The sequence below is a fragment of the Oryctolagus cuniculus genome, chromosome 20 (assembly GCF_051225735.1).
Source record: "Oryctolagus cuniculus isolate XC-2025 breed Fujian yellow rabbit chromosome 20, ASM5122573v1, whole genome shotgun sequence".
Lineage (NCBI taxonomy): Eukaryota > Metazoa > Chordata > Mammalia > Lagomorpha > Leporidae > Oryctolagus > Oryctolagus cuniculus.
In genome coordinates this window covers 51,605,491-51,623,525 of record NC_142886.1, presented here as the reverse complement: position 1 = coordinate 51,623,525, position 18,035 = coordinate 51,605,491, and the positions used below count along the sequence as shown (strand labels likewise).

At 69.5% G+C, this 18,035-nt stretch overlaps 1 protein-coding gene across 3 annotated transcripts in view; it reads left to right on the top strand.

Moving 5' to 3' along the window:
* The first annotated feature begins 4,663 nt into the window (after positions 1-4,663).
* The window catches only part of AHNAK2 (AHNAK nucleoprotein 2), a 28,009-nt gene continuing 14,637 nt past the window's right edge, over positions 4,664-18,035 (top strand). For all 3 annotated transcript variants that reach the window (XM_089322081.1, XM_089322082.1, XM_070065369.2), the window contains exons 1-6: positions 4,664-4,790; positions 15,594-15,646; positions 15,748-15,846; positions 16,442-16,543; positions 17,534-17,675; positions 17,772-17,956. In XM_089322081.1, the coding sequence (XP_089178207.1) occupies positions 4,739-4,790; positions 15,594-15,646; positions 15,748-15,846; positions 16,442-16,543; positions 17,534-17,675; positions 17,772-17,956 (633 nt within the window). In that variant the 5' untranslated portion in view covers positions 4,664-4,738. The remainder of the gene's footprint in view (positions 4,791-15,593; positions 15,647-15,747; positions 15,847-16,441; positions 16,544-17,533; positions 17,676-17,771; positions 17,957-18,035) is intronic.

Genomic DNA, 18,035 nt, shown 5'->3' with positions numbered 1-18,035 from the left:
CCATGCCCGGGTCCCCACGGCACCAGCCTGGTGGCCAGCGATGCTGTCTGCTGGACGAGTTGCCTGTGGCGTGGCCCTGGCCCTTCCCATGCTCAGCACGGCTTCAGCCAGGGCCTGGGGTCATCCAGGCCCTGCCCTGCGGCTGCCCACCCACCTGCCGCAGGGCCTCCTGCTGCAGCCCAGGATTGGGGACCCTCGGAGTCCCAGCCAGACACAACCTGGTGCAACTGGCCAGTTCTGCACTCTGGGGGGGCCCTCAGACCCGGCTGGAATCCCCAAAGCCTTAAGTCGCCCCCAGGTGCTGCTCTGCTACACCGGGGGCCACGGGCCTGCTGGCACGGGTCGGCGCCCGTGGGGCGGGCGTGCTGTCTGTCCCGTCCCGAACACAGCTTCACCCCTCCGCGCAGATCCTCCTCCGGACGGGGGCCTGGGACCCCGCAACCCAGCCCCTGCCAGCCCTGCCTCGTGTGCAGGGTGGGGCTGTGGGGGTGTGAGGACAGACTGCCCTTGACCATGTAGTGCCCAGTGCCTGCCCTGGCACGGCCACTCCGGGCCCCCTGCTGCCACCCAGGCTGCCTGCGGCTGGCGGTGGCATCCTGTTGCCTGCGAACCTCTGTCAGCCAGGGCGGGGGAGTGGCCCTGGCCCAGCCTTCTCCCACGGGAGGGCCTGAAAGGTGGCCTGGGCAGCACACTCCATCTGTGCCAGGGTTTTAGGGTCCCCTGGTCCCTGCACCCGCTCTTGCCGCCGCGCTGCCTCCCCAGCCGACTGCGGAGGCCCGATCGCCCAGGAACGCCGCCTCGTTGTGTCCGCGTGGTATGTTGTGGCCATGGGCGTGGCCAGCTTGACCTGCCCCCACCATGCTGAGCATTCCCCACACCCCCACCCCGCCTGGAGGAGGTGACACGACCCCAGCCCTGCCCCACCCAGCTGGGCGGTCCACTCTGGAGGACAGGGGCCTGAGACCCCGCAGCCCCTGGCAGCCCTGTCTCCTGTGCAGGGAGGAGAGGGTGAGGACAGACTGCCCCTTGGGCCGTGTAGCACCCAGTCCCCTCCCTGGCATGGCCACTTGGGGTTTCCTGCTGCCACCTGCCCGAGGTGAGGGGTCCTGATGGGCCAGCTCCCAGCCCAGGCTGGCTGCCCCACCCCCAGGCTCCTGTGGTCAGCCTTGCAGAGTGAGCTGGCTCCTGCCCCCTGCCCTCCCGTAGTGGGGCCCCTGGGGAGCCCTGGTCCACACAGCCCCAGCTGACCCCGTGCTCTGACCTGCTCGGGCCCTGTCCTGCAGGACACTACTGAACCGTGTTAGAATGACTGCATCCTGGACCATGGACAGCCTGTCCCGGGCTGGAGCTGGCTGGCCTCCCGGCTGTGCAGGCCCTGCCCACGCTGGCGTCAGCCGCTCCCATCCCAGGCGCACCGCTGTCCATCCGCACTGCTTGGCCCCCTCAGCCACTGCCCTGCCAGCCTCAAGGTTCTGGTTGGGGAGGGGGGACCTGGGCCCGAGTGGGAATCAGAACAAGGGTTGGACGTGGAGAGGGAGGGAGCGCTGTGGGGGGGGGGGGCAGGCCCAAGGCTGGGTCACTGCAGTACCGCCGAGCCCCCCAGGGTGCGCACGCCCTCCTCCCTGGAGACCAGCAAACTTGCGGGTGAACACAACTCTCCCACCGGGAGCAAGCTAAGGCCGGGCCAGTGCTGTGGCACAGCGGGTTAGGATGGCACCTGTGACGCCAGCATCCCATATGGGCACCAGTTCCAGTCCCTGGGGAAGCGGTGGGAGGTGGCCCAGGTACTTGGACCCCTGCCACCCATGGAGCAGACGCAGATGGAGCTCCCGGCTTTGGATTGGCCCAGCTCTGGCTGTTGTGGCCCTCTGGGCAGGTGCCACGGGGGCACATGCTGAGCGCCAGGCCTCAGCTGCCCAGGTCTAACTGGTGCCACCCACAGGCCATGAGCAACACAGGGGGTCAGTGGTCAGGAGGAGCCTTCATGGCCCCCAGGTCTCTCAAGTCGCTGAGCATCACTGACCAGCAAGGACTGGCCGGGGGAGGGGTGCTGGCCCCCGGGGTCCCGGGTGACGGTCTAACCCTAACCCTAACTCTAACCCTAACCCTAACCTAACCCTAACCTAACCCTAACTCTAACCCTAACCCTAACCCTAACCTAACCCTAACCTAACCCTAACCTAACCCTAACCCTAACCTAACCCTAACCTAACCCTAACCCTAACCCTAACCCTAACCTAACCCTAACCCTAACCCTAACCCTAACCCTAACCCTAACCCTAACCTAACCTTAACCCTAACCCTAACCCTAACCCTAACCCTAACCCCTGGCTGCCGTGTCCCCCCAGGGCAGGGGAGGCACAGGGTGCTGGACAGAGACCTCCTGGAGTGGCATGCCACCAGCCCGCTGACCGCCCGCGCTGCCCTATGTCCTGGAACAGGCTCTCGGCTGCGCAAGGGTGGGGCGCCTGGCTGGGCAAGTGTCCTGCTCTCAGAGGCCCCGCCCTCTCCGTGCCGAGGCCCCGCTGCCCCCACGACCGCGGTGTGAGCCGGGAGGGAGGGACAGGGGAGGAGTTTGCACTGCTGCGGCTGCTGGGGGGCATACGTCATTGATGCCCTGGGCGCCCCAGCCCGCACTCGGCCAGGGCCTCCACCCCTCCTGGGGCCCAGGGAGACGGCTGCTCAGGGCTGCACAGCCCGGGGTGATAGGCAGGAGGGGGGCCCACGCGTGCTGCAGGTGTCCCCGCCAAGCTGCAGCCCAAGCACTGGGGGCAGAGCAGAGCTGGACGGCTGCCCGGGGACGCCCCAGAGTGGGCAGGGGAGGGGCCTGCACGGGATGGAGTCCACTCCCCGGCTGGGGGGACAGGGCTGTCCCCGAGCCCAAGGGCGGGAGCCCCGTGGAAGGCAGTGGGCAGGCCTAGGAGATGGAGCTCCAGGGGGTCCTGGCCACTGCAGGCTGGGGGCTCAGGCTCAGTACCCACCAGGACGGCCCGGAGGGGACAGAGGGCGGGGGGCACTCAGGGAGCCCCCAGTGGCTCTGGGAGGCAGCCCCTCCTCCCCGTCCAGCTCCTGCCACCCCACCCCTGGCCAGAGCCAGGATGCGTCACAGGGCGTGGGGGCACTTCCTCTGGACATGGCCCAGGGGGCTGCGGCAGGGGGCAGGGCAGGCAGATCTGTGCTGTAAGGCCCCCGAGTCCACAAGACCACCCCATGGGCTCCCACGGCCAGACTCCCCGGCGCACGGCGGCTGAGCTGGGCAGGCTGGAACAGACGCACGGACACGCCCGGGCCCTGCGCAGGGCAGTGTGCCCACCTGAGAGGCAGGGCTGTGCCCGCGGTGCTGTGGGCGGGGCTGCCGGGGCCTCTTCCCGGCAGTGCTCCCGTCCGCCTGACCTGCAGTTGGCCGGCTGCCTGGTGCCGCAGCGCCGGACGGGAGCTGCCCAGTGGCGGCCATCCATGGCTGGTCCCCCGAGCCCCGTGCCTGCTCCCCGCCCTGTGTGTGCGCCCTGCCGTGCGCATGTGTGCCTGTGGGGCTGCGTGCATGTGCGTGACCTTGCAGGTGTGTCTGTGTGTGTGCATCTCTGTGTACCTCAGTGTCTGTGTGAGTCTGTGAATGCGTGTGTGTGTGCGTCTCTGTGCATCTCAGTGTCTCTGTGAGTCTCTGCGTGTGTGTCTGAGTGTGTGTGAGTCTGTGAATTTGTGTGTGTGTCTGTGTGAGTCTGTGAATGCGTGTGTGTGTGCGTCTCTGTGTGTCTCAGTGTGTCTGAGTCTCTGTGAACGTGTGTCTGTGTGTGAGTGCAAGCGTCTCTGTGCGTCTCAGTGTCTCTGTGCGTCTCTGTGTCTCTGTGAGTCTCTGAATGCGTGTGTGTGTGCATCTCTGTGTGTCTCAGTGTCTGTCTCTGTGAATGCGTGTGTGTCTGAGTGTGTGTGTCTCTCTGTGAGGCTTTGTGAATGCGTGTGTGTGTCTGTGAGTGTGTATATCTGTGCACGGGGCTCCACATGCCCCATCCTGCAGGCCTCACCCCATGCCCCCACCAGCTTCTGGAATATTCTGGGACCCTTCAATTCCCTCCACACCTCACTGCCCTGGTCCAGCTGTCCCCCCTGCCCCCACGGCCAGCTTGGAGTCCAGCCTGCAGCCTCTCAGCCCTGCCCCCAGGGCCCCAGCCCCCTGGCCTGCCCTCTGCACCGTGCCCGGGTCACCCCTCACCCCATCTTTGCAGGCTCCGCCTTCACAGCCCCGGGCACGCACAGTGGGGTCCTGGCCACAGCGCCCCAGCCCCCAGGCTCCTGGCGTGAATGGGTGGGAAGGACGGGCTGGACGTCCCGGTGCCAGTCCCCACCTCACAACCTGTCCAGCCACCCTGCCCAGGGCATCCTTGGGCACTAGGAGCTCCGGCCCCACCTATGCCCCCAGTTCTGTCCCGCCCCACCCAGGGAGCCCCACGCCCGCCAGTGGAGGGGGCAGCGAAGCAGCGCAGGGCCGGGAGCCGGTGCGGGGGCTGGGCCCTCCCTGGCGCGGCTCAGGTCCACCCGGGCCTGGTGGGGGAGGCGCCAAGCGAGGTCTGGGCGGGGCTGGCTGCAGGCGGCAGCCAATGGGCTGCCTGGGCCGGGCGGTCCGGCGGGCGCGGCCGGTCCGCAGTGTTCAGCGGCTGCAGCGCGGACAGCAGAGACAGCGCGGGGCGCGCCGGAGCCTGGACAGCTTCTGGACGCGCCGGGTCGCGGCGCCAACGCCGAGATGTGCGACTGCTTCCACGCCGTGCTGCCCTGGCCCGGGGCCCCCGGCAGCGGTGCGCCTCCCTGCCTGCAGCCCGCTCCGGGGCGGGTGGGCCCGCCAGGGCGGCCGCATGGGGACCCGCGGCCCGCGCTGCTCTCCCTGCCTCCCTCCCCGCTGCGGGCTCCCCATCCCCATCCCTGCCTCCCGCTGCTCTCGTCCTGTCCCTGTCCCTGCTGCTTTGCTTGTCTCCTGGTCGCTGCGGGGTGGTCTCTGTCACCCGCTCTGGCTCTCCACCCGCCCCCCCCCGTCGCTGTCCCCTGCTGTGGTCCTGACAGGTGGCTGCCTGCTGGGAGCAGGCTGCGTGGTTGGGTGGGAACAAGGGCCATGGACCACGAGGACCCTGGGGACCGGCTGCCAGGCTTGACCGCTGGGCTGTTTTGGGGACAGCAGCCTGGCCGGACCAGGAGTTAGGGCTGCTGTGTGGTGTGTGGTGGGGTCACTGGTTTGGGGCTGGCTGCGGCAGAGCTAGGCTTGGCAAAGCGCCCGAGTGGGGCCAGAGACCAGGCCATAGGGTTGGCCAGCACTGGGTGAGGTCAGGCAGGGGTTGTCCATGGGGGTGACTCTCAGGGTGGTCAGTGCCCTTTTTTGAGCCCCTGGCTGCAGAGTGGACCCTGGGGCGGGCAGTTGTGCAGCAGCCAGGCCACACCCAGGGCACCTGGCCAGCATGGCGAGGGGCTGGGCTGCACTGCAGTCCTGGGCGCAGGTCACTGCTGCTGCGGCCACCGCCCATGTCTACAGGGGCTCGGTCTGGACGTGGCCCTGCAGCCCGCAGGACTTCCTCCCCCCCTCGGGTCCATCTTGTCCAACCGAGGCTGGGGTACAAGATTGGCCTGAAGGGCTGGGCCCCTCCCAGCACTGCTCAGAGTCCCAGGAGACCTCCTGCTTGGGTCTCCCCAGCCCAGAGGGCGCCGAGGCCACGGACACGCCCTGAAGGTGGCAGAATGATGGCCCCGGGCCTGCTTTCCTCGGGGTCCCCAGCATCTCCAGGAAAGGGGTCCCCAGCAGCCAGCTCCGTGCATGGCGTCTCCCTCACTCCCAGGTGCCGGAGACCCCCGGCTTTGGGTGCCTCCATCCTGCCCGTCCTCCTGCCTCCGGAGAGGCTGAGCCTGGTGTCCTGCCCTGGCTTCACGGAGCCCCTCTGGGGCAGCCCCTGTGCTGTGCTCTCAGGGAGTGGGGCCTCCTGGAGGACCCCAGTGGGTTCACAGCCCCGGAGCTCTCCACAGCTGTCTGATTCCCTGACCCTCCCCACTGTCCCCACGGCCTGGGAACAGGCATTCCTGACAAGGAATGGGTCGCCCCCAGCAGACCAGAGATAGGCAGGCCCTCCCGTGCTCCCATCTCCCCGCCTGGTCCCACCAGCCTCACCGGGTCCCCTGACGCCCCCTCTCGAGGCAGAGTCTCGGAAGCCACGGCTGGCGATGGCACCCGCGTGGACCCCGGGGGTGCACGAGCTGGGCTGTTCCCCTGTGCCCGCTGCCCAACTCGGGGATCTGACCCACGTGCTGGTGCTGCCCCCTGGTGGCTGCACTGCGGGCACGCTGCCCTGGGAGCCGCCCACCTCACTGCCTCTCTCCCCTGGTGAAGTCCAGACCAGCGCTGAGTGTGGGAAGGCAGCTGTGCCCGGTGCACCAGCTCCACCCAGGGCTCCCGGCTGTAGCAGCACCAAGTTCACCCCTTGGGCTGTGTCCCCAGGTCCCGGGGAGGCAGAGCTGGGTTCTGGGCTCTCTAAGTGGCAGGGACCGCCCCCCTCCAGCCCTGTCCTTCCCCATCTTGCACTGCAACCCCCTGGCTCGGCCAGAGCGCCGCCCCCAACTACACCCAAAGAAATCCCCCTCTGGGCCAGGGAGACCCCAGGGGACATCGCACGGTCTCTGTAGGGGGAGGGGCCCAGCATGGCTGAGGCAGCCTCCGCGTGGCCCTGGGGCTGCGGAGCTGCATGAGCAGGAGTGACCCCGGCTGCCGAGTCACGGCCATGCAGCCAGGGAGGCCGAAGGCTGGCACCAGCGTGCCCACCCATGCAGGCGGCTCCCCGGGGCCGTGTCCCCATTCTGCAGATGCAGGAGGGAGCAGAGCCCTGGCCACGGTGGAGCTTGTCTGGGCTGTCAGGTGACAGGTGCTGGCTACCTGTGCAGCCAGCTACCTGTGCAGCCAGCAGTGCCGCGGGCCGGGAGGAGCAGCAGAGGCGTCCTGCCTCCCCGGGCCCCAGTGAGGCAGTCTCAGAAGCCACGGCTGGCGATGGCACCTGCGTGGCCCCCGGGGGTGCACGAGCTAGGCTGCTTCTTGGACCCCGGCTTTGCCCACCTGGTGCCGCTCCAGCAGAGGGTGGCGTGGGCCGGGGAGGGCTGAGCCGGCGGGGCCGGGAGGACAGGAGGGGAGGGTCGAGCCGGCGGGGCCGGGAGGTAGGAGGGGAGGGCCGAGCCGGCGGGGCCGGGAGGTAGGAGGGGAGGGCCGGTGTGGGCCGGGAGGACAGGAGGGGAGGGCTGACGGGGCCGGGAGGACAGGAGGGCTGAGCCGGTGGGGCCCAGGCAGCTGTGTGTCCAGTGTCAGGCCCGTGGCACGGAAGCCACCCCGCTTCCTTTCAGGCCAGCCCTTCCCTCCTGTGCCCAGCTGGGCGCTGCCTCCTCCAGGAAGCCCTGGGTTGCTGTGTTTGCCCCCATTGCCCCTCAGGTCTATACCCTGTGTCCCAGGCTCTGCCTGACCTGTCTAGGGGGTGGGAAAGTGTGGGTGCCGGGCAGAGAGCCCCTGACTCTGGTGGGGCTGGACACAGGCTGTGGGGCCCCTTTCCCTCTAGATGTGGGGAGCCAGGGTCTCCCCAACTTGTTCTTCTGTGCACAAGGGGGGTGTGAGGTGTGAGGACGCCTGCCAGTCCGCCTGCCTGTCCATCTGTCCATCTGGGTCTGGCGCCCCCTAGAGCCCGTGTGTGCCAGGGTTCGCTCAGCCGGTGCCATTCAGGCACTGTGTGATGCGTGCAGCCTCAGGGGCAGAGGCGTAATGGAGGGCTTCCTGGAGGAAGAGGCAGCCTGATGCAGAGCGTGCAGCGTGCCTGCGGAGCTGCATGGGTGGGTGTGTGCCAGCGGGGGCACGCGGGGAGCCCTGCTGGCTCCCCTGGCCTCCTCTGCTCCCCACCCCTCAAGGCAGCCAGGACCCTGGTCAAACCGTGAGCCTCGAGGGTGAGCCCCGGGGTGTCTCGGCTCTGCCTCCAGGTTTCTCTTGGTTTTTCTGTTTTTGGAAGCCACAGAGCAGCCACGGCCAAGGCCTGCCTCGCTAGGATAAATATTTAATCGTCAGAAGCAGTTTCTAAAATGGAAAACAGAGCAGGGCCCAGGAGGCCAGGGAGGGGCAGGGCAGGACAGGAGGCTGTGCACCCCCACACCCCCAGGTGCTGATACCGCCCCGCCTGCTGCAGGGGCCCGGGAAGGGGTCCCCGGCCACCTTCCTGTCTGGGCATGGCGTCCGGTGTGTGTCTGCTGCCAAGGGGACAGTGAGGCAGACAGGAGAGGCAGGGATAGCGCTGGGGCCTGTGTCAGCACAGGAGGCCACTGAGCCCCACCGCGGGAAGGTGGCGCCTGTGCCTGGCCAGCCAGGCAGGCAGGGCTCTGGGCTCCGGGTGCCTGCCCTTCCGGGCCCCCTTGGGCTCTGGCCCTTGTTCCCGAGGGCTGGCAGGCTTCAGGGCCCCTCTGCGGGCAGGAAGAGAATGGCCCTGCTGCGGGCTCAGCTCCCAGGGCTCCTCCTTGACACGGCCCCTGGAGCGCTGCTCCGTGCCCCGTCCCAGCGCGGAGCCCCGTGGGGCGGGGGCTGGGCCCGGGTCCAGTCTCAGCCAGGACCGCCTGTGCGGTGTCAGCGGCACGTGGGCTTCCTGGCAGTGGAGACGGGTGGGCAAGGGCTTGTCCAGTGTGCAGCCGCGGGGTCAGGTGTGCGCCACCCCTACTGGCGGGGCAGTGCCCTCCCTGGTGGCGCAGGTCCTGAGCCGCCTGGGGCCCCGGGAGGGCGGGGCAGAGCCTGTGCTGCCCGGGGTGTGCCCCGAGGGAGCTCTGGCCCTCTGGGCTAGGGGGACGACACTGCTAGTGGGCAGAAACCGCGCCCCGCCCCCACAGCTGCCATAGACAGAGGCCACGGGCGCGGGTCCGGCCCCTGGTGCTGGGGCCTGGGAGCCAGGGGGAGGTGGCCGGAACCGGGAGGCCCTCCCCATGGCCTCGGAGGACAGGGGTGCTCGAGTGTTCTGGGGGCGGGGGACCCAGGCCCAGGAGAGAAGGCGGAGGGCAGCGTCTGTTCTCTAGCATCTCTCCTGTGTCACCTGGCGGCTGCTGGGTGCCGGCTGCCTTCCCAGGGGAGAGCCGGGGGTGGGCCCAAGGCAAGGCTGCAGGCACCCCGCCCGCTTCCCTGGTGAGGTTCCCTTCGGGCTGTGGGGGAGACCGCTGGGGTGGGGGCTCGCCTTCCAGGACCAAGGATGGCCCAGGCCTCTCAGCCCCGCGGCTCCTCGCCCTGAGCCCTGCCTCCCCCCACCCAAGCCCTCTGAGCTGCCTGGGGGCAGTCCCTCGCCCACTCCATTTCTTCCTGGTGGAGGCCTTGATGCAGCTGCTGCCTGGGGCCTGGCGTGGCCAGCAGGCTGTGGGTGCAAGCTGTCCCCACGGCTTCTGGGGCTGAGCTGACCCCTCGCTGCCCAGGAACCCCAGCTGTGGGGCCTGCCCCGGCCTGCCTGTGGGGTGTGGGCGGCTGGCACCACAGGGGTGCAGGCAGTGGGCTGCGGGGCCCTGCCTGGGCCTGCTGGCCTCCCAGAGCCGAGGGGGCCGGAGGCTGGGAGTCCTGGGGACAGCAGGGGGGCAGCAGGCCAGGCGGCCTGGACACTTGGGGAGCCTGGCAGGGGGTGCATGCCTCAGCCTCCGCTTGGCCCAGTCGACAGCCGGGGTACCTGTTAGTTACCACGGCGGCTCCCAGCTCACCAGGCGCCTTTGTTCCTGGGAGCTTGGAGAAGTGAGGGCTGGGGTGGGGGATGGGGTCAGGCACAGGCAGGGGGCGTCCCCCAAGGGCGTGGGCGATGCCCCCCTTCCCTTCCTTGCCCCCCCACCCTGGGCCGCTCTGGAGGTCAGCTCTGGCATCTTCAGGGAAACTGAGGCGCAACAGCCCGGGGCCGGCTCACCGCTGCCCTCACCGTCTGTCCACACGGCAGGACGGGCCGCGGGCCCTGTGCTGCCTGGCCCAGGGTGGTGACTCAGACGGTTTCTCCCCGTGGACAGCTGCTCAGGCCAGGAAGGGCCTGGGGTGTGGGCCCAGCTCCAGGAGCTGCGCACTGAGGGCCAGCCTGGCTCCTGCTCTGTGGGGGCCCCGGCCCCTCCCTCTGCGGGGCGTGGGGGTCTGGGCAGGGCGCTGAGCTGCGGGAGGAGGAGGCCAGGAGGGAGGGGGTGGTGGCGGGGCGGCAGGAGGCTGGTGCTCTCCCAGCTGGGTCGGAGAGCAGGGAGCGTCTGGCTGTTTCCTGAGCCCACCCAGCACCCCAGCCCCCTGCCCGCCTCGCCATTCAGCAGGTGGGTGGGGCCACAGGGGTTGAGATGGCGGGCATGTCCCTGCCCACCCTGGCCCGGCCCCTGGCTGCAGCTGATACACACGAAGGTTCCAGCTGCGTGTGCCAGGGCCAGCCAGGCGGGGCAGGACGACAGGGAGCCAGGGCGGAGCTGGGGCCTTTCCCAAGCAACGTGGGCTCCTGGGCCCCGGTGCCGCGGTGTGGTCAGGACAAGGTGGCCTGGCCAGGTGGGGACAGTCTGGAGGGGGCCGTGGGGGTGATGGTGCCGGCGGTACATACAAGTCCCGAGGGCTGGGGCTGGGCAGCCTGGGAGGGGTCTCAGGTGGCAGCTGCTGTCCTGGTTTGGTGCCTGTGGGGGGTGGTCCAGGGAAGCCCAGACTGTTCCTGGAGCTGCCCACGGGCTGGGGGCTGGGGCTGGAGGACCCGCTCCCTGTGGCTGCTGCATCGCACGGGCTGGGGGCTGGTGGGCTTCACTGTGCCTGTTTCTCCTGCTGTGGAAGGAGAGCGACTAGGCCCCCTGCTGCCCCTCCCAGCTCCGGGCCGCGTCCTCCCAGGAGCTCTGGCAGCTCCCTCCCTTCCTCTCCCCACGCACTCCTGCACGAGGATTTGTCACGGCCCAACCGACCCTGTCCTGGGCCCCAAGTGCTTGGTGAGCAGAAGTGTTCTGGGGACGCGGGAGCGGGCAGCCAGGCTCGGCCTGTGTTTGTGTGGTGGAGAGAGCGAAGTCTGGAGCTGGGAGAGAGCCGCCCGGCAGGAGACCGGGCGGGGCCTTCGCAGGGCACCAGGGGACCAGGGCTGGCTGCCTAGGGAGGGAGCCTGGTGGCCGCCGCTGCTTGCGGTGGGAGTGGCTGAGGGGGCCGGGCCGAGAGGAGCGGGTGGCGTCCGCAGGAGCCCTGCAGCCGGGAGGCAGAGGAGGAGCTGGGCCAGCTTGCAGAGCCGGCTGGGAGCTCGCCCGGAGAACTTCCTGGGGAAGCATCAGCGGCGTGGGCAGGCGTCGCTTTGGGAGGTCTGAAGTCTCAGGATAGGCAGCAAGCCCAGCGCCCCTCAGCAAGTTCTGGGCAGGGGTGAGGCTGAGCCCCAGGACGCCTCCCGGATGCCCGCCCTGCAGCTGCAGAGCCCGTGGCTGTGTGTGCCCGTGGCTTCCGTGTGCCCTGGTTCTGTGTGCCCGTGGCTGTGTGTGCCCTGGCTCTGTGTGCCCTGGCTCCTGTGTGCCCTGGCTCCTGTGGACCCGTGGCTGTGTGTGCCCTGGCTCCTGTGTGCCCGTGGCTGTGTGTGCCCTGGCTCCCGTGTGCCCGTGGCTGTGTGTGCCCTGGCTCCCGTGTGCCCTGGCTCCTGTGTGCCCTGGCTCCTGTGGGCCCATGGCTGTGTGTGTCCGTGGTTCCTGTGGACCCGTGGCTGTGTGTGCCCTTGCTCCTGTGTGCCCTGGCTCCCGTGTGCCCTGGCTCCTGTGGGCCCGTGGCTCTGAGACAGAGGGTGAGGACCCTCCTCCCCAGCGAGAGTCTGGCTCTGACCGCCAGCGCCTCACTCAGGGCTTCTCAGGTTTTCCCAGGGTGGGGAGGGGCAGGGCAGGTGCCTGTGCCCACACAGGTCCCCCACAGAGCCTGCAGGACTGCATCCAGGCGTGCACACACACAAACCTGGAGCGAGGTGCGCTGCCTCCCGGGCTGCCCGCTCAGCACCTGCAGGGCCCAGAGCCCCTGCAGGGCCCCCCGGCCCTGCACTGGTCAGTTTTGATGTGGACCTGGACTTGTTTCCGTGCCTCGCCCTGGCCGTGGCCCTGCTGGGGGCCTCTCGGAGCCGCCCCACACCCTCCCTCCCACAGCTCCACCTGCCCAGTTCCTGGGAGTGACGCCTTCTGGGCCAGGGGCAGGTCTCTGCCAGGAGCTCCAGCATGCTGTCCCCCCACACCCTGGAGCGTGAGGAATGGGGTGCTGATGGGGCGCAGGGAGGACCCAGTGCCAGCAGCCAGACCTGCTGGGCCAGCAGCCGCGCTCGTCCGAGCTCCCCCGGTGACCAGCAGTAACCTGCGTGGTCCCAGTGACTGCAGGGCTGGGCCCGCCGGCAGAGCAGGGCTGAGCGCTCCGGGCAGGCACGGGACGGCCCCTCCCCTGGGCTCCGGGCACGCGCTCTGCGGAGGTGGACATTTGAGGCCTGGGCTTTGTCCTCCCTGTCCCCCGGCGCAGGGTGAGGCTGGCAAGGCCGGCAGGGCGGCCCCATCCTGCCGTGGACAGGACGCCCCTGCCTGATGTGTCCCCAGCCCCCGACCCTCTGCCCCTCGTCGGTGTTGGGGAGGCACAGGGCCGAGGGCAGGGCCGCGCCTGCCTCTTCCCCTCCCTGCCCCAGTTCCCTGTGCAGAGGGGGCTCACGCCTCCCGCACGCTGCCAGGGCCTCACCCACGGGACGCCACGAGGCAGGGCCGGGCCGGGCCTGTGCCCCACAGTGCCCACCCTTCTGGGCTCAGGTCCCGTGGGAAAGCCCCGGCGCTCAGCTCCGGCTTTGACTGGGGAGGGTCTCAGGAGGGGGAGGGGCGGGGGCCCTTCTGCTGGGCCCAGCTGTGGGCCAGGTGGCCCGGGGGCCTCCTCTGCCCGCAGCCAAGCGCCGGGTCGGGGTGGGGAGGGGGTGTCGCTGTGAACAGCTGGAGGCGCTGGCTCTGTTCGGCTGGCGAGCCCCCCGTTTCTGTGTGACCCCCGAGACACCTACTGTAGGGATCGAGGGGGAGGGTCTTGGCAGAGCGAAAGGGACACTGAGGCCGAGAGAGGAGGCTGGAGTCACGAAGGGAGGGGCTTCATGCTCGGTGGGCTCTGCCCTCCTCCCCTCCCCTTTGCTGCCCCCTGGTGGGCTCTGGACCCCCCCGCCCCTCACCCCTGCTGCCCCCGGTGGGCTCTGGCCCTCCCCTCCCCTCTGCTGCCCCCGGTGGACTCTGCCCCCCTCCCCTCCCCTCAGCTGCCCCCTGGTGGGCTCTGCTCCCCTCCTCTCACCCCTGCTGCCCCCCTCCCCTCCCCTTTGCTGCCCCTGGTGGGCTCTGGACCCCCCTCCCCTCACCCCTGCTGCCCCCCTGTGGGCTCTGGACCCCCCCGCCCCTCACCCCTGCTGCCCCCCTGTGGGCTCTGCCCCCCTCCCCTCACCCCTGCTGCCCCCTGTGGGCTCTGGACCCCCCACCCCTCACCCCTGCTGCCCCCCGGTGGGCTCTGGCCCTCCCCTCCCCTCTGCTGCCCCCGGTGGGCTCTGCCCCCCTCACTCCTGCTGCCTCCTGGGGGGCTCTGGCCCCCCACCTCTGCTACCCCATGGGGCTGTCTGGGGCCTCAGTGGGTGGTGCACTGTCCAGACACTAAGGCTGGGGGCCAGGCAGGGCCTGGGGCTCTTGGGGACGTGCGGCACAGGGAGCAGCCTCCGCCCATGGCCAGGGTGGGAGAAGGGACCCCAGGGGGCAGTCAGGGGGTCTGACTCTTGGACTGAAACCTCCCCAAGGCGGCTTGTGGGTGGCCTCCTGGAGGCTGACTTTCCTCAGGGGACCAGGGGGCCAGGGGTCTGGGCTCGGGCAGGAAGGAGGGGCAGGAGGTGAAGGCAGAGTGGCCCAGCTCTGCCTCCCCAGGAGACCCCAACCTCAGCCAGGCCAGAGCGGAGCTCTCTGCAGAAGCCGAGCAGTGGCAGGTGCTGGGGCAGGCCCTCTGGGCGGGCAGATATTGCTGCGGCCCCACCCACGCAGACAGGGGCCATCACAGCTCCAACAGGCCACAGGCTGCTCCGGGCGCCACAGCATGGTGGCCGCCCCACCTCCTTCCCGGGATGGTCCCCAAGGCAGGACCCCTGCCCTCGGGACAGCGGGAGCCCCGGAAAGGCCCCGGGAGGAAGTCCTGTCTGTCTGGGCCCGGCTCCGCGCCCGCGCGTTTGTTTCGTCCTCCTGACTCCTTACGCCCCGCGCCCGCCAGGCCGCGCAGCCCGGCCTTGCTCCTTGCCGGACACCAGGCCCGGGTCTACTCAGGCTTCCGTGGGTGCGCGTCCGTGCTGCTCCAAGCAGGACCAGGACGGGCAGCGCCCTGGCTTCGGGAGCCACGGGTCGCGGCCGGCCAGCCCAAGCCCCCGCGGCACTGGCCTTCCGGTTCCCGAGCTTCCGGCAGCTTGGCCCGTCTCCTCGGGGCTGTGTCTTCGGCTTTGCATTGCCTGGCTAAGGGCGTGAACTGTAGAGGAACGGCTCTTATGGTTCCTGGAAGCTTCGCCGAGGCGCCCCCCCGCCGTGGGTGGTGGGCACAGGGTCTCCCCTCCCCTCAGGCCCCGTGGCTCACTGGGTCGCTGCCTCACCCAGGGAGGCTACGTTTCTCCGCACGGCCTCTCGCGGTGCCACTCACTGTCTGCCCCGGGCTGTTGGTCGCCTGAGGTGAAAATGCATCCAGGCCACCGCCAGCCCCCGAGGCTGCCGGCCCTCAGCCGCCCGCCGTGCAGTGGCCGCGTTTGCCTTGCGTTTGCCAACCCCAAGTTCTCTTTTGAAGATCTGTTCATCTGAAAGGCGGGGTGGGGGATCTCCCACCGCCGGTTCACTCCCCAGAAAGCCGCAGTGCCGAGGGCTGGGCAGGCCAAAGCCAGGAGGCCCACGCTCTGCCCGCGGCTCCCGTGCCATCACCGCTGCCTCCCAGCGGGCGTGCACGGAGCCAGGGTCCGGGGCCGCGTTCACGTGCGTTTCCCGAGTGACCCAGCACTGCGTCGGTGGCTTTGCAGTGTGCACAGTCCAGCGGCTGGGGCCGGCAGCCCGTCCGGGCACCACTGGGTGCTGTCCGCTCCGCTTCTGATCCAGCTCCCTGCTGATGGCCTGGGAAGAGCTGCAGCAGTTGGCGCAGGGACATGGGAGACCCGGATGGAGCTCCTGGCTCCAGCCTGGCCCAGCCCGGCCGAGGCAGCCATCAGGAGCGCGAGTCCGTGGAGGGAAGGCCTCTCTGTCGTGCTCTGTAGCTCTGAGTTTCTTTCTAAAACCCAATGCCTGTGCACGCTCAGACGCTCTTTCTGGGAGCCGCTCCGCTCTGGTCCGGCTTCTCTGCGTGGCCGTGGCTCTCGGGGACGCTGTGGCGGGCAGGAGTCCGTCCCTGGGGCGGTTACCGTTGGGTATTTGTCACTGACCGTCTGGGACCACACCTGTGAAGTCTGGCACCCAAGCTGTTGGCACAGTCCCCCTGCCCAGCAGCAGGCGGCCTAGCACAGGGCCGGCCCGCCTCTCGAGGGCGTGCGCGCTCCCCTGGGCCCCCCCTCACCCCCCCACCACAGGGCCGCCGCTGGGCGGCTCCGGCTCCACTGACACCACTCTCTCCGCAGTGTCTGGCCAACAGCTGGAGCCCCAGGAGCCAGAAACGGAAGAGGAGCACTCGGTAAGCAGCACCCGGGGGGTCCCCCTGCCCTGCCCTCCTGCCTCCTGGGCCTTGGAAGAGCCGGAGTGACTGGAGCTAACACGAGCCTCTCCCCCTCCCAGGTGACTGCGGGGCCTGTGGATGAGGTCATCCGGCCCCGGCCACAGGGGTCCTCACCTGTCTACGAATGCAGGACTGAGGGCACCAGCTTCGGGCTCCAAGTAAGCCTGCCTGGCAGCGCCCCCAGCTGAGGGAGGGCCCCCCTGGGGGTCCCAGGCACGCGTGTCTGCGAGCCACACCGAGCTGCCTGCCCCCACGGGGCCGCGGCCCTGCCCGGTGAGCCTTCGTGTCCCCCGGCACCCTTCCCACCGCAAAGCAGGGGTGCCCTCCTGAGCACCTGCGGATGATGGGGGGCCTCATGCTTGTGTGTGGGCTGGGACACACCTGTGCACACACACACCTGTGCACACACCCACCTGAGCACACACACACCTGTGTGATGCGCCCTGTGTGCCCCACACCACCTGTGCCAGACGGCGGCCCCTGCAGCCAGGTCTGGAGCTGGGGGGCGGAGAGCGAGGGTAGAGTATCACAGGGTCGGGTCTCTCCAGGCCTTCTCTCTCCCCACGCGAAGCTCTCGCCGTCACTGGACTTCCCACGGGAGCTGAGGGCTGCGGGCAGGGCCCTCCTGGCGGCGGGGACCAGAGCGCGTCAGCCCCGAGACCCACACTGGAGCCTTCTGGCCCGTGTCTGCCGCCCTGGCCCTCCCTGCCCCTGGGCCGGGGCAGCTGGGTCACCCCTTACTCTGGGCTGCAGGAAGACGCCCCGGGCAGGCGAGGCGCCTCCGGGAGACGGAGGTCCTGGTGGAAGCGGGACTCCGGGGACTCGCAGACGCTCTCCAGGATGAGCCGTCCCGAGGTGGGTGCTGCTGCGCTGTGGGCGGGGCTTCCGCTGTGGGGCTGGGGCCAGAGCCTGGCGCGGGCCATGCAGCCCTAGCCCTGGTGACAGCGTAGCCACAAGCCCTGGGTCCGTTCCCCCTGTCAGGCCTGAGGAGGGGCCAGGGCCTGCAGGAGGCAGGGGTCTGGGCCAGACGTTCCCCCCACCCGGCAATGAAGAGACAAACAGCTGGCCAGGGGGGTGCAGACCTCAGGGCCCTTGTGTGCACAGTGGGGGGCGGGGCACGGGCCACCAGGGCTGCGTGCACTGTGGTTGCCTGGCACCGATGGCCCCGTCAGAGTGTCGGGGTCTCAAGTCCGAGGCTGGCCCTGACCAGCAGGGGCAGTACAGGCACTCCCCCACAAGGCGAAGGGGAGGGGTAGGGTCGACGGGTCGGAACCCACCGCAAGCACCGTGGGTTCTGTCGAAGCAGGAACCGCTTTGAGGACGTGTGCAGGCTTGCAAGGCTTACGAAGGACATGCGCAGCAGGGGCCAGTCAGAAGAGGCCACGCAGGCGCGGGTGGACCACGTGCAGGGGCACCTTAAGCGAGGTATAGGGATCACGCACTGTCCACGTGTCCGGAACCAAAGCGGACCTATCCCTGCCGGTGGTCTGATCTTACGTAGCTTAACCGCGGCAGCCGCGGACACGCCCCTCGGACATCCGCCCGGCGCCATGTTGTAGTGGAGGTTTTAGGCGGTGCCCAACATCAGACGGCTCCAGCAGTGATGCGGGCGGTAGGAGCCTTGGCCGTGACGCGCAGGGAGGCCGTCCCCGATGCCGTGGACGGGCTGCTTCTGGTTTTGGCGGGCTGGGGTGGGGACAGCTGGCTCCCTCTGAAGGTGCACTGCCCTTGGCCCACCTGGCTGCCGTGCCCCCTGCCCAGGGCTGCCCAGGGGCCTCCTCTGGAGACAGTCGGCCGCGGCGGCACCGGTGCACGCTCCCCGTGGCACTGATGTGCTTTGTGCAGGAGGCGACAGAGGTGACCCTGGAGACGGAGGTGGAGGCAGGAGCCAGTGGCTACAGCGTCACTGGCGGCGGGCACCAGGGCATCTTCGTCAAGCAAGTGCTCAGAGACTCCTCGGCTGCCAAGCTCTTCAACTTACAAGCAGGTGCCGGGACGGAGGGGCCTGGGGCGGCGGGAGGGCCACACCGGTCACCGGTGGCCCGAGGGAGGACTGAGGCCAGGGCTGCTCTTCGTTGCCCAGGGGATCAGCTGCTCAGCGCCACCGTATTCTTTGACGAAATCAAGTATGAAGATGCTCTCAAAATCCTGCAGTACTCAGAGCCCTACCGCGTTCAGTTCAAGCTCCGGCGGAGACTGCCTGCTGCAGACGCCGGGGGGCGGGGCTCCAGCGGCAGTCAGCGCCTCCCCGCGGGCGAGGAGAAGCAGGTGAGGCCCTGCGCCCCAGGAGAGCAGCGTGGGCGGGCCCAGGCCCTGGGCCTGAGGCTCGAGCCCCGGCTCCTCACCG